Here is a 16,038-nt window from a genome sequence, read left to right as displayed (position 1 = left end):
TCACGTGTAGCTCCTCCCCCATTAGGAGAGGGTCCATCACTGCTTTGCTCAGCTTTGTAAGTCGAATTTTCCGGACATGATCTCACAGGGTTCAGCAAGCACTTACTAAACAAATAAAAGTCATCACAGTGTCCCTGTACTTTGAGGCACATGAGACCTAAGTGTTCAACTATAATGCTAAGAGGAAGACTCCACTTGTATTTCTTAGATTTTTTTCCAGTATACTTGGGGACATATTTATAATTTTTTCAATATTTATGCTTGGTATCTTTACATTGTGAGACAGAATTTAACACATACATATGCTGTTTCTATTTATTCCATATAAGAAAAAAAATCCGATATTAAAAATCCTTATCACTCTAATTTTGCCCTATAATACAAATCAACAGAGAACATGCCTTGCAGTCATCCCTTTAAGATCAAAGGGGAAAGGGAACATCAATCCTAGGAAAAATGGTGAAAGCACTCCTACCTTCCATGAGTAAGATGGAGAAGTCTTTTAAGATCATGATGGTACTGACCAAAACCAGGATGGAAAAGATAAATGTGCACACTGGATCAGCAATTTTGTAGTCTGGCTGGAAAACACAACAGCTTTGGTTAACTGAGTTCAAACTTTCCATCAAGAAACCGGGCGGTGGTGGCGCACGCCTTTAATCCCAGCACTCGGGAGGCAGAGCCAGGCGGATCTCTGTGAGTTCGAGGCCAGCCTGGTCTCCAAAGCAGGTTCCAGGAAAGGCGCAAAGCTACACAGAGAAACCCTGTCCCGAAAAAAAAAAAAAAAAAAAAAAAAGAAACCCAGTTAATAAATTAAGTAAACCTCTCTGAGTCCTTCTTTTTCTACTACCCATTTACCTTCCTCAAAGGCAAAATGCTTTTCCTGGGGACTCAGTCACAGAAGAAGCTTTAAATTTCTAGTGACTAATGAATGGAGGCTTCTGGAAATGTGCTCACAATAACTTAAGAATTAAACTGAACGATATTCTTAAGTATTCTCTTAAAAGAACCTGATTTAAAGTTTCTCAAATTAATGTGAGAACACTGTAGTCATGGAAATATGTGAAAAGGTGGTCACACTAGCCAATGCTTTTCAACTTTAACCAGGGTGAGGGAGGAAATGGGAGTGTCATTTATTTTAGCCTTTAAAGCACAAACCAAAGCATGAGTCTTGATTCTTGAGCCCTCCCCCATATTTTATATATATACATTCCTCTCTTTCTCTTTCCCTCCCTCCATTAATTGATATCCTTGATACTGGAGTGAAATATGTGCTATTCTGATTGCAGTGCTGTAGTGACGCTGAGGGACACAGAAAAGTCTATGCTCCACTTCCCTTGGGAAATGTAGCATCGACCTAACCCTTGTGTGGGACTCAAGTTTTTTTTTTTTTTTTGAAGTTGTTACATGGGATTTTATTAGTTCCACAACTAAGAAAGCCATAAATCAAAGTATTTACCAACTACATGGTGGAGGCCATGGACAGGCGGTTGGTTACAGCAAAGTTGGGAAGATCCCACTATAGGTTTCAGGTGCTATCTGATGACATTCTTAGGTTTTGGATTGCTGAAAACTAGTGGTCTGTTAAGAATGCATTGCAAGTTCGTTTTTTTATTAGTTGAAATAGATTGGTTAATACAATCTATTCCAATTATTGTTTCCCGTCCCCCAACTCCTCCCAGATCCTTCCCACTTCCCCACCTACCCAAATCCACACCCTGTCTTTCTCCCTCTCATCAGGGTACACATAGGCACCTAAAATAATAATAGTAATAATAATAATTGATAGCAACAATAATAAAAGATAAAATAAAACAAACGGAATAGGCCAAGACAAACAAACAGAAGAAAAAGAGCCAAAGAAAAATCTTAAGAAGCATAAATAGATGCAGAGACTCACACATTCATTCACACAAAAGCCCCGTGAAACACAAAACCAGAAGTCATAATACATACACAAATGATCTGTAAGATTTTTTAGAAAGTGCCCTGACAAAGCACTATGAGACAAAGAACCTCCAGCAATGCCACTGATTTCATTTTGTTGTGGCATCTACTCCTGGGCATGGGGCCTGCCCTTCAGAATGGTGAAACTCCACTGGAGAAACTAATTTTTCATGTAGGCGTGCTTATCAATTGGAATAGCTTCTGGGCTGGGGACGGGGGCTTGTGTCCTGTCCCCTTCTGAGCACTGGGACCACACCAGGACTAGGTCTCAGCAGGATGTGTGCATGCTGCCACAGTCTGAGTTCATATGTACACGGGTCCCATTGGGTTAGAAGGCTTTGTTTCCTTGGTATTCTCCATCCCTTCTGGCAAACTCAAACTGTTAATCTTTATGGTTTTAAACTGTCTTTGCCTTTGACTTGAAGCTTTTATTTTACTTTAAAAGTTTTTATTTATTTACTGACTTGAAGTTTTCAAGGTGTGTTTTCTCTATCTGAGTTCAAGAATTCTTTTACTTTCACTTACGTATTTGAACATTTTAGGAAAAAACACTATTCTCTCCAAAATGAAAAATCACCATAGCATGATAGAAAAAGGCAGAGCTGAGTGCTGTTTTTGGCCCCACTCTCTCTGTGTCCCAAACACACGTCTCTGTTGGTAAGTATTTACATGTTTAGGTTGGGAGACCTTTCTCCTTTCTCATTTTGACCCAGAGCTCTGCTTTGGGGAAAAAGAAGCTCCTCCCACACTGAGAACAATGCAAATAGGTCCATAAATCAAGTGCTCTATCCTTTCCCAGCCAAGCAGTAGGCACAAGTCCCAAACTCAGAAAAACCAGACACCCTCCCGTAAAATGTGATTCTCAGAATGCTGGAGAGATGGCTTGGGGGTTAGGAGGGAGTGCTGCTCTTGCAGAGAACCTGAGTTCACTTCCCAGCACTCACATCAGGCTCCAGAAAATCCAGTTCCTCTGATCACTATGGGTACCCACACTCATGTGCACATACTCACTCAGAGACACGTTATTGGACTAATTTATAAAATAAATATAAATAGATCTTTAAGAAATAATGACTCTCGGCAGTGACAAGAACAGGAGAAATATTTGATCAGACACATTTATTTCAGCATGATACCCATAGATACCAAAATGTGCCCTTATTTCTACCTTGATTTCTGTCTCTGAGTTCATTCCATACATTTCAGCCAATTAGCATAATTTAAATAAACCAGAGATCTCATCCATTGCTTACATCTAAATAACCCCAAGGTGTTCATGGTTCCATTGATTTACATCTTAACACCATATCAAAAGGAACTTTCTTGAAAGACTCAAAGCCCAACAGATAAAGACAGCTCTTTAGAATCTGGGGGATACTAAGGCTTCAGTATTTGTTAGTTTTAACTTTGCAAAGTGGTTTGTGCAGGTAAACACAAGCTGCTAATATTAGTGGTATTTGAGTCTTAATTTCGACGCTACCTCACCCATAGAATTACTATGATTACTAAACATACCTTAAAGTAGATAATGAGAGCACTAATTAGCACACTGATGCTCTGAAATACATCCCCAAGGGCGTGCACAAAAGCTGCTCTGACACTGGCATTAGCTTGTACATCCTTGTGGTTGTGGCCAAGGTGCCGTTGGTGCAGGATTGCAGTTAGTCTGAAAGAGAGAACAATGTTCCTGACACACATACAATAAGCCTTTAAAAGCCTACACAGCAGAATGGAGGAGTCACCTGTAGCATTTATTATCTAAACTGTCAGGTAATTAAAGTATCAGTGCCTTACGTTGGACTTATATTTGATTATAAGTATATCTTAGAACTTTTAAAAACTCCCAAAAGGAAATATTTCAAACATTCACCTCTGTTTCCTGGAGAATTCGCCAACATAATGCTATACTGTTCCACACTATAATTGAAAAGCATTGCTGCTCTCATGAAAACCAAACATTAGTCCAATTAGATGGCTCTTGGTTGCCCCCAACATGTAAATGCCACTATTGCAACCCTGAGTATACCTTGCTGAGCTTATCATTATGGTTCCTAGGCTTTATAGCTGGCTCAGACTATTGGTGTTATCTCCCTTGGCAGCTTGTATAGAACCTTTAAATTCTATGAGAGTTAGTCCACCGGGAGAAGGCTTCCAGGTCAATACTAGCTCAGTTCCTCCTGTCTACAAAGCACATGGTGTCTTCAGCAATAAGATCTTCAAGTTCTGGGAGGCAAGCAAGAATAGCAATAGCTTATATTTTTGAGGAATCTCTTGGTCTCCCTTGACCAACACTCAAAAGGAGGTTTCTCATGTCTGATACTGGTGTTTTGTTATACAGTCTATGGCTTTCGGAGGGAATTTATCAGTCTAAGTGTCTATATGTTTATGTGCTCATGTGTGTGCCAGTGCTTGTGTATGTGCCTGCTCATGTGTGCATGTACTTGTGGATACCAGAGAACCACCTTGGTTCAGGAGCTATCTACCCTGTTCTTGAGACAGGGTCTCATTATTGTGAGACTCAATGATTTGGCTAGGCAAGCCGACCAAAGGACCCCTGCCTTTGTTTCTCCAGCATTGAGATTACAAACCACTATGCCTAACATTTTCCTATGGCTTCTAGGGGTCAAATTCAAGAACTCAGGCTTCTGATGCAAGCACATTACTGACTGAGCTATCTATCCTGCTCCCAATGTTAGAATCTTTAATTTTTTTTATTGTGTTTAATTTGGTTCATTTGAATGATTATTTGAAATCTGAATAATTTTCTAATGGCCAATAAAGAAAATACTAGGTCTGCATATATACTTATTCATACAGCAACTGAAATCATCTGATCTAGTATAAAGAACTTGTATATGTACAAACACGTATAGTAACATATTGCAAAGTTTAGCATGACTCTTTCAAGCAAACTGAAGAAAACATCACATATGGGCAAAGTATCTGTTAAATCTCAGGCCATAACCAAAAGCAGAATCACAGATACCCACCAAGATTTGATCATTCCATAATGCAGTTTTCAGACTGTCAGTATTTGGATAGAAATTCACTGTCAACTATGAGTTACCATTCCACACGCCCCAGATGGCCTGATAAGGCTGGCAGTCTATGGATCTTCTAGATCTGTTGTTTATGTTCATCACATTGTCATTCTTTCTTTTACTTGTTTTATTTTAAGATGATGGGGAACATATATTTAGGCACTGTTAAATATTTGTACCACACACTGGGCATGATATCTCCCTAGCATACATGTATGGCACAGATAGCAGGGATCACACACACACACATTTATGTTCATGTCTACTAAAAATAGCCACTATGGTTGTACCAGAAGAGGAATCTGGTTTCGATACACACAGCAACTGGGCTGAATTCACAAATTATGCAGAAAAACTTTTCCTTTAGGGCTCTGTCTACAACTTTATCAAAGACTCTTCACAGTTGTTCTTGGAACTTTCTGTCCTGGTTTGGGGTTCCCAAGAAGCAGATTTACTCCCAAATTTCAGTTCTGATATCTCTGCATATTCCAACAACACAGCATCTAGCAGTCCTTGAAACTTACATTCTCAGTTCCTGGAAGAAACATTCTAGTCACTCTGTCCCTTTATCCATAAATAACCACCTGCTCACTTGCTCAGGGAAGGCCAAGCAACCAAGCAGGCTGTCATTCTAAGTATGAAAAGTACTTGCAATGGTCAGGGCAATGCTCAAAAGCAGCTGCAGTAAAAAGAAAATCTGGATGGTATCTATTGTAAAGATCAAGATCTACCCTAAAGGGCCCAGATTTAATGTAGTAGTTGGCTGGGTTGATCTGCCATCTTTGCATACCTACATGAAGTATGACTCTTTGGAAATAATTAATACTTTCATTTTTCCTACTGCTTTTGGGACATACTGTTCTCCTTATGTGAAGAGGTTATTATTTACCCCCAGTGAGCAGGACACGTGTTCTGAGTGTTTATCTCCTAGAGAAGACAGACTCACATTCACCTGTCTGCATTCTTTCTTCCAAAGTAAAGCTAGTTTCAAGTTAACTCCTAGAAGATAGGCTCTAGCCAATGGCAGAAGAACATTAAATACCATTTTTAACTTTCAGTTCAGATATTGTGCATATAAACTATGAAGTAAAAATGGAGATGCCTAAATATGACTCATATAATAACCCAAGGGAACATTTTCAAACCATACAAGTTAGTGTGTCTACCAATTGCAAAGATCCCATCATGCCTTCTCTTAAAAAAATGCTGTATCATTTCTATTTCTTCAACCACTGTCAAGTCTTTGATGTCAAATCTCCCTTGTGAAATGTATCAGTCTGTCTTGGAAAACAGAAAGATGATTACTTGGTGCTAGAGGTGTTTAAAACTTTGAAGGTGTGTGTGTGTGTGTGTGTGTGTGTGTGTGTGTGTGTGTGTGTGTGTGTGTGAGTGTGTGTGTGTGAATTTTCACATAAAATTTACCAGTTAAAAATCCTTGATTTGACTATTCAAAATGTTCAAAATGCTCCAAGTTTCAGAATCTTGAGCTTGAAACGTATTCCAAAGTTTCAGGTTTCATGACATTTTAGAATTTTGGATCAGGAATGCTCAATCTGTATAATATTTTCATTTTACTGAATTACTAAATTACCAAAATACTTTAGGAGCTTAAAACAACATGAACTCATTATCTTAGAGTTCTGGAGATGAGAAGTCTGAAGTAGGTTTGGGAGGCTGAATTCTTTCTGAAGGCAATTGTGGAGGGATTTCTTTTTCCATAACAACTTTTTATGTAGTAGCATGTTGTAAGGCTAAAATAGAGTTTGATGGAAGGAAAACCCCCATTTTTGCTTTGGTTGAAATATACAAAGGTGATGGCCACTTTATGAAAATACAGCAAGAGAGACCTTGAACACAGAATCCACACTACAGTCGATAATTTCTGAGGTCTCCGTCAATTCATCAGTCTGAGAATTCATAATCTACTTACCTAACAAAAGTTGAACCATTTGGAAGCCACATCCCATGGGTCATTAACACACATAAGAAAGTAGAGAGGATGGAAACTCTATTCCAAATACATGGATCTAGATTCAAATCCTAAATCCTCACTACCTAGTTAACATAACTGAGCTTCCCTTTCATACTTGGTGGGGTTGAAAGACCACAAAATTCAATTTGATATGTACATCGCAAGATCCTTTCCCACCCTCTGGCATGCTGGAAGCTTTCAAATATGGTAGCTAGTGGAAGCCATTGTTTGAAAACTCCTTAATCTATAGTGAACGACACTATTTTCAATCTTAGTGGCACTCAAACACCATGTCAGAACTTTGGCATCTTCACAGACACAGGAAATGTTTTTTTCATTTTAAAACTATTTCTCTAGATAGGACTGAAGATAAGCCCAATAGACACTCGGCATGGGATGACTTACACAATGTTGGCTGCCACTGCACAGCCTGAAACAATGATCATGATGCTTGCTTGAATCTGGTAATCAGGATACACCAGGCGCTCACAGGCAAGGTACACCAACACACCAGACACCACCCAGATGCAAAGGACAGACAGCAGGGCACCAAGGATCTCTGGGAGTCAAATTCACAGAAAGCAACATGAATATCACCCTTACAAACCCGAATCCCCACAAAAGAGTCAGAGACTCTTTGATCCTCCTGCCTATGAACATGGCCTCAAACTGTTTTTTTTTTTTTTTTCAGGGACTCATGAAGCAAAAGTATGAATGGATTTGAGAGCTGAGATGAGGCACTTTAGCACGGCATCCATAAAACACGAACATCAGAATTCATTATGCTCCCTGTTACTGAGTCATTTTCAGCAAATTTTTAGAACATATTAATTGCCGCCTGCCCTCCCTGTTCTCCTTGGGGATTTTAATTTACACAGGTGCTAAAATGATGGAAACTTATTAGAGGATGAAATAATGAGATACGACGAGTAAAATGTGTTTAGAAACTCTTCATTTCACCATAAAACATTTACAACTTGCCAGCACTGGCACCTTTAGAGGAACAAGCTAGTAAAAACGGAAAGCTTCAGAGTGTACTTTACGAAAATGGGTTTCATTTGCCAACCGGACATATTGTAAACACAGAGGCGAACTCAAGGGCTTCTCTGCACTCCAACTGCTTTTTAAGAGCAACTGCAAGGAAAAGAAACATCAAAATGGAAACATTTGCATTAATATTTGAAGATAAGCGCGATCTCAGTGTGCTTGTTTAGGAAAGAAAGTACTTTAGCTCACATGAACCTTCCTTAATACCTTTCCCTGTTCTCTCACTCAGCCTCGTAGATAGATTTTAAAAACCCACAAGGGTCTAGAAATACCCTGTGAGCCACTGATCAGGCAAATTCTATTATGCTAGTCTCTGCTCTCTGCCCTGATCTCATTGTGTTGCTATGACAAACACCAACTTAGGGGAGGCATGGGTCTTTTTGGCTTAACTTCCAGGCCACAGTCGGTCACTGAGGGAAGTCAAGTCCAGAACTCCAGCAAGAGCTTCAACTAGGAACAATGGAGGAATGCTACTTGATAGCTTATGTTTAGTTAGCTTTCTTATACAGTGCAAAACCAGCAGCTTAGGGAATGGTGCCACCCACATTAGGCAGGGCCCTCTCACAGCAATCAAGAATATCCTCCACAGACATGCTCACAGACCAGTCTGCTCTGGGCAATCCCTCAGCTGGGAGTCCCTTCTCAGGTGACTCTAGGCTGTGTCAAGATGACAGTTAACACCAACTACAACACTCCCTCTACATTATTCCTACACAGTAGGTCCTATTAAAGCAAAATCATGTACTATTCCTCACTATGTGGCTATCGCTTCCCAGACTTTAGTCATTTATATATGATCTTCACTATTTTGACACATTCATGCACCACTTATTGATATTAGTCATTTTGCACTTTTCTCACATCAACTCACTCTTTATGCTTAGATTCTTCCTGAAGTTATCCATAAAATTACAAGTTTGGTGCGCTACTGTATGTTTCATGCATAATAGAATGCGTATGTGATTATTGCCCATGCAACACTCAAAACATTTGATGGTCCATCCACGGAACATTTTCACACTATAGGTAGTATTGATGCAGAGATGCATGCAGGACTTGACTTCAAGTATCTCACCCACATGGTATACCAATGACTGCCTATCTGGCTTTATACAGATGAGAGTTTCTTTATCTATAAGGTAGATTTTTAAAATAGTATATGGATACAAGTTGGCTTGTGTTGTGGCTTGAATTATGTCCCTCAAAGATTTGTATGTTAAAAAAAAAAAAAAAAAAAAAAAAAAAAAAAAAAAAAAATGTTAGCCGGGCGGTGGTGGCGCACGCCTTTAATCCCAGCACTCGGGAGGCAGAGCCAGGCGGATCTCTGTGAGTTCGAGGCCAGCCTGGATTACCAAGTGAGTTCCAGGAAAGGCGCAAAGCTACACAGAGAAACCCTGTCTCAAAAAACCAAAAAAAAAAAAAAAAAAAAAAAATGTTATTCGTTGGTCGGTAACTCATATTGTCACTTTGTTTGGAAATGGGGTCTTTGCACCCAACTAGTTAAGATGCAATCATTTTGGTATAGGATGTTCCTATAATCACATATGGCTGGTTTACTTATTCTAAGGGGAAGTGTGGAAATAGACATGCATACAGAGAGAGTGCAAGACAATATGAAGATCAAAGCAGAGATATTTAAGCCAAGAAACAACAAAGATTGGCAGCAAGCCACCAGCAGGTCTGAGAGAATTATGGAACTGGTTTTCACTGACAGACCTCAGAAGAAAACAACTTTACTCATGCCTTTATCTCATACTTTTGTTTTTCTAGACCTCTGAGAGAGTAAATGTCTCTCTGAGCTGTCCAGTGGGAACCTTGCTGTTAAATCTGGTTCAGGGAAACATACACCATTAAACAAACTCTCAAGAATTACTATTTAATTAGTTAGATTGTTTAAAGCTCCCTTTGCTGAACTTAATGAGAATCAGGCTAAAAAAATTTCTACTTAGCCGGAAACAGAGACTGGATTCACAGATGGTGAGTAGTATGTTTCCTATCCACTGGGGGATCTAAATCAAGATATTCAAGTTGAGCATGTCCCATCCTAAGCCCTTGTTTAGAAATGTCTAGTGAGAAAAGAACTAGGTGAATAAAGCTCTCATACCAAGCTCAAGGATCAACAGGTAGATCTAAACATGAGGTAGGGATCCAAAATCAACTAGCTAGAAAAAGAAACACGTGAGGAAACGTGGGCAAGTGCTACCATGGTTTCCAAGAAACCAGCTCAAGGCCAGCAGATTAGCCAGACTGGGCTGTGGATTCACATGGCCCACCTATGTCTCTAGGTAGTGCTTCACATGGTAGCCACCAATCATGTACATCCATTTAACTAGACATATAATTAAAAATATTGTCAATATATCCTACCAGTCACATTTAAAGTTCTCAATATTTATATCATGCACTGTATTTCAAAATATTTTACCTAATAGCAGAGAGTTTTATTGAACATTCTTGGCCTTTTAGAATACTAGGGCTCATAGATTTCCATGGTCAAGGCGACATAGTCTAAACCAGTGATTCTCAACATTCCTAATGATGTGACCCTTTAATACAGTTCCTCATGCTGTAGTGACCCTCAATCAGAAAATTATTTTCAATGGTACTACATAACTGTAGTTTTTCTACTGTGATGTAAATATCTGCAGCACAGAATATCTGATATGTGATCCCTGTGAAAGGGTTGTTCAAGCCCCTCCAAGGAGTAGAGAACCACAGAGGTTAAGAACCACTAGTCTAAACAATGATGGAAAATTCTGGGTCTACTCTCTCTTAAAAAGAAAACACTCTAGAGAAACAAAACTGTTCTAATAATACCAGAAGGTGTTGAACACATATAAAAATTTGTACTGACAAAGGCTGAGATCTCAACCAAACTCACATGGCTTCCAAGGGTCCAGGGACGGATACAAGAGTTCTCTAAACTCATTCTCACAAACTTTCTGATGCTGTTCATTTCTCTCTGGATGTTGAAGGGAAACCAATCCAGAACACCTGCACTGATAAACTGCTTCGTATGAAGACAGAGTTTCCTAGTATTCTAACTTCAAAAACCAATAGTTCACATTGTCAGTGAACAACCTGTGGTTTGTGGCAACCAACATCTTTCACTGTGAAGGTTGGCCATGAGGGTTACCCATGCATTGCCATTAGATCTCCTTTGCCTTGACTTCACAGCCAGTGCGAAATCATAGAGCTGTAACTATGTATTTCCAAGACTGGCACAAAACATTTCAACAGAAACTCCTCCAGCTAATATATAAACTCCTCCTGCAGAGAGGGGACATCGATCTGTGATATATGTGGATGAGTGAGGGGGATACTGTAAAAAGAACCCATAGTAAACACTTTCCAGAAACTGGCTGCCTCCTGGGCAAAAGCAGGCAGTCACTCGAAAAAGAAACAGCTCTGAGAAAGGACAAAAGAGTGGATTTTATGTCCTCTTCTTCTTTCTCATCATCAGCATTTTCTTCCACTTTATTGTTGTTGGTGATTAAGTGAACAAGTATTCAGCTGTGCCATGCATTCTCTGAATGGCTGTCCTGGTGCATTTTCTGCTGCTATAACAAAATACTATAGGCTAGGTAATTTATAATGAAAGGACTGTTTTTTCCTCACAGTTCTGGATGCTGGCAAGTACAAGACCAAGGTTCTTGAAGTTGGTAAACATTTCTATGCCACATCATAGAATGAGAGACAAGCAAGCAAGCGTGTGTGAGGCAAGGGAAAGAGGTTATTCTGACCTCACCCTTCCTATCAGAATTCCACTCCCACAATAACAGCATTGACCCACTAATGAGAGCACAGCTCTCATGACTTCATGAAGTCCCATCTCAACACCTTGCCAACAGTCATTAAATTCCAACATGAGATCCGAAGGCAGCATTCCAGCCATAGGAATGACTAAATGCTGTGTGTGACTGAGAAAGCCCCATATCTCAGGCCTGACTCCCTGGGGAGAAGTCCTTCCCTGGGGAGAAGTCCTTCGCTCCCGCCACTCTCTTGGACTCTGTGGCTCTAGTTTGTAACGTGGCAGAAGCTTCTTTGCCTTTATCATCTCTCTCAAGGATGCAGAGTAACTGAAAGAACATTTCCTAGTTGCTGCTACACAGAGACCCTGGGGATGGTGCAGCTGCTAACATGATACACATATTCTTGTTGTCCCACAGGAGGGGAAGCACTTCGATGAATCTTGCTGTCAGCTGAATTAATGTTGAGAGCACACATTCCCACATGGTTATTTTATCCTGAGCACCAAACTTGTGGCCCAGTGGGAATTTTTGAACAGGGCTTTGCACTTTATCTTCCTTTTTTTAATGCCTGTTTGACTCCGTATCACTGTGCATTCATTAATGCACAATCATAGACCTTTACCTGCTCGGTACCACCCAAAGGTCAGCCGTTTGGAGGGAGGCCGTGATGACAACCATAAGGAAAAGAGACTGAGCAGGAAACTCGTCAGGTCAATTAAGAGATGAGCAGCATCAGTGAGGATAGCTAGACTCCCAGCAACGTATCCACCTGCGAAATGCATAATAACACACAGGGTTGAAGGCCCAGAATGCAATTCTACTCATATGCATATTAAACATTGTTGACTCACACAACTAGAGAAGAAAAAAAAGTTATCCGAGTAAAATTAACCCACTTCTTTTTCCCAATTTGAAAAATAACTGCGACCTTAAAAGTAAATAAAATTGAACATGTAAAAATGAATGTTAAGGGAGCCATTTCGAAGGCTGTGGAAACACAGAGATAGGAATTTTGAGGTCAATAGAGACAACATCTCAATTAGGCTAGGCAGGAGGCCTCGGGAATAGGCCTACTAGTACACATGGCTGAGGAGGTGTTAGCTAGATTCTCAGGGTCTCATAATCCAGGTTGTAGACTTGACCTTCTATCTGGAAAACAGTGTTGCATCAGCCCACAGACTTGTTATTTATCTGTAATTTTACCATCATCTTTTCCGCTTCCCTTTGTTCTGCTGAATTATACTACCCAGCTGCACTGGAGATGCACGTTATAAATAGCGGGAGAGCAGAGCTGAAAGGGGAAACGGAGGCACAGTGCCATGGACATACCAAGGGCAAAAACGATCCAACAAAACTTAGGGTAGAAAACCACGGGCACGTGAGGCCACCTTGCTTTTCTGGGCATTTGTGACATCTCTGTCTCTTCCCTCTAGTTCTCCTTTGAAAAGACCTCCAGCCTCTGAAGAGAAATGAAAGGAAAAGTGTGTCCTATCCTTCCCGAACAGGCCTTCTTGTCGGAGAGCAATAACCTTTATTGCTCGTACCACCTCTTCCCAGCAAAGAGCGCGTGCTGACTGATGAATCCTTCCCGCGGCTGTTTATTGCCTTGTGTACTCCAAAGCGGCAGAGACTGTCAGTCATCAGGCCCTCCATCATCAGACTCACCTTGTCTCGCCTAATGATTAAAAAAAATTACAGAGATGGCTCATAATTGCAATAATCCCCACAGACTGGTGGCTCGAGCTATACTTAATAACTGGTTTGTCAAAGTTTAATGGTCTGAAGCAAAGGAGTCTTCAAGCTTGTTACTGAGCTGTCGGTGCAAAACCCGGAATGATTCATTAGCTAAAAGGCAACATTTTGCTAACAAATCAGCTGTCCTTCCAATTATCCTCTAATGTTCCTCGATCCGCCAAACTCGGTCCTGATAATAAAGCTGTGTTAATAATGCATTATTTCTTGCCTGGAGAATGACTACATGCAGATAAGCAGCATGCTGCAATTTCAGCCATGAATGATGAGGATTCTAAGAGCCATGCTGAAATTGCCCACTAAGTCAAAGGAAGAAAGTCTTGGAGGAATTCCTTAGCAGGCTAAGCTAGTCAGGAAGCAACTGAGAATGAAGGGGGCTTGCTTTAGAAGAAACATGTTAATGTGGAGACCTGGGACCCACAATCATTTTCCAGCCATCACAGCTGGTAATAAGAACTATCCAGAACATTGTGGGCACTGCTGAATGCTACAGAGCAAACTGTTTGCAAAAAGGAGCATATGCCTTTGCTTCTGAAAGCATGGGGTATCATTAACCATTAATTCAACTATCCAGCCAGCATTTATTGAGCCCTTGCTGTGTGGGGTAGCATGGGCAAAGTACACAAAGATAAACAAATTACAATCCCTGTCTTCAGTGATCTCCTAACACTGTGCTGAAGACTTGCTGCTGGGTTGGGAATAGAGAGCCCTGCAGTATTGAGGAACTTTCAAAGAAGTACTGAGAGTTAACAAGAAATAATGGGGTTTCGTGAATAAATAGGAACATGGAAAAGAAAATAAAAGAATGTGCCACTTTTCCATAAAAATAGGAGATGCAGCAGATCAGAGGCCTATGGGAAATGAGACCCCAATGCTGGACTAGAGACAAAGGGACTATTTCATGTCAGGCAAGGGAAGCTGAAGGTTAACCTACGGGCTGAGGAGTTCTGCTTAGAATTTTTAGGCAAGGCCAAGGCATGTTTTGGTTTGTGTTTGAGAGAGATCTTTGGCAGCAATTTAGAGGCTGACTTGGAAAGAAACGAAGCTGGTGGCTAATACACATGGATCTGGAATGATTATATGATGTAAACTCAGAAAGACAAATATCATATGATCTTTCTCATATGTGGATACTAGCTTTTAGGGTGTGTGGGGGGGGGTATCTGTCTGTCTGTCTGTAAAAATGGGTGTAAATGTGCACAAGCTATGAAACTAGAAAGAAGACCATGAGATTAGATAAAAAGAATTATTGAGGAAGGGGAAGAGGGCAATACAACACAAGACAAGAAAGTTGAAGGGATGATATCGAGATAGAAGGGTCTAAGTGGGAAATAGGAACAGGAAGGTGAAGCGGGGACAGGAGAGAATCAACAACAAGAACAAAATGCTTCAGAATACCATAATGAAACTTAATACGCTGTGTGCTAATTAAAAAGACCCACACAACAGTAATTGCTGAAGGGAACTGTGGTGAATGGATGGAGCAGAGTGTTGTCAGTTCTATTTTTAGCCATGGCAAGATGTGTGCAGAATGAGCTTAGATCAAGGCAACACAGGCCCAGAGAGGTCTCAGCCCTGGAAACAGATCACGTGAGGCCCATGCAGTGAAGGTGACTGTGGAACACTGGGCCTGCATCTCCTAGACACAGACCCCTTCAGATTTAAACAGATGGCTTTAAATCCCTGTGGCATTTTCCATGGAAGAAGAGAAACGTTGGAAGTGCTGAGACTATAACTGTTAACCTGATAATATTAGCTTTTGTTGGGGCTTGAATGAGAATGGCCCTTACAGGTTCATATAGTTGAATGCTTGCTCCCCAGTTGGTGGAACTGCTAGAGAAGGATTAGGAGGTATAACTTTGCTGGAGGAGATGTATCCCTGAAGGTCGGCTTTGAGATTCCAAAAGTCTACACCATTCCCCCATTCCTAAGTAGCTCTCTCTGCCCTCATACTTGTGTCTCAAGATATGAGCTCTCAACTACTGCTCCAGCATCACCTGCTTGCCTGATGCCATACTCTTTGCCATGATGCTCATGGATTAAAACACTCTGAAGCCATCAACCCCAAGGAAACTCATTCTTCTACAAATTGCCTTGGTCATGTGTCTTATCATGGCAATAGAAAAGTAGCCAAGACAGCTTTGTATCCACTACTGAGCTACACCATTGTATGCTGTTAACTCATATTTAAGAATTACTTAGCATCTGACAGAGGGCTGATCTCCAAAATATATAAAGAATTCAAGAAACTAGATATCAAAATACCAAATAATTCAATTAAAAAATGGACTACAAAGCTAAACAGAGAATTCTTAACAGAAGAATCTCAAATGGCCGAAAGACATTTAAGGAATTGTTCAACATCCTTAGTCATCAGGGAAATACAAATCAAATCAAAATGAGTCTGAGATACCATCTTACACCTATCAGAATGGCTATGATCAAAAACACTGATGACAGCTTATACTGGAGAGGATGTGGAACAAGGGGAAACTCCTCCACTTTTGGTGGGAGTGCAAACTTATAC

At 40.4% G+C, this 16,038-nt stretch overlaps 1 protein-coding gene across 1 annotated transcript in view; it reads right to left on the bottom strand.

Annotated features, from left to right (window-relative positions):
• The window catches only part of Slc30a8 (solute carrier family 30 member 8), a 38,454-nt gene that overhangs the window by 4,796 nt on the left and 17,620 nt on the right, over nucleotides 1-16,038 (bottom strand). Inside the window, exons 3-6 of the mRNA XM_052747804.1 lie at nucleotides 12,382-12,528; nucleotides 7,366-7,519; nucleotides 3,463-3,613; nucleotides 476-581 (exon numbers count right to left, since the gene is read on the bottom strand). Coding sequence (XP_052603764.1) covers nucleotides 476-581; nucleotides 3,463-3,613; nucleotides 7,366-7,519; nucleotides 12,382-12,528 — 558 coding nt within the window. The remainder of the gene's footprint in view (nucleotides 1-475; nucleotides 582-3,462; nucleotides 3,614-7,365; nucleotides 7,520-12,381; nucleotides 12,529-16,038) is intronic.

This window comes from Peromyscus californicus, unplaced genomic scaffold (assembly GCF_007827085.1).
Source record: "Peromyscus californicus insignis strain IS unplaced genomic scaffold, ASM782708v3 Scaffold_20__1_contigs__length_68692818, whole genome shotgun sequence".
In the NCBI taxonomy this organism is placed as follows: Eukaryota; Metazoa; Chordata; class Mammalia; order Rodentia; family Cricetidae; genus Peromyscus; species Peromyscus californicus.
The sequence above is the reverse complement of the archived record's forward strand: the minus strand, read 5'-3'. Positions and strand labels throughout refer to the sequence as shown.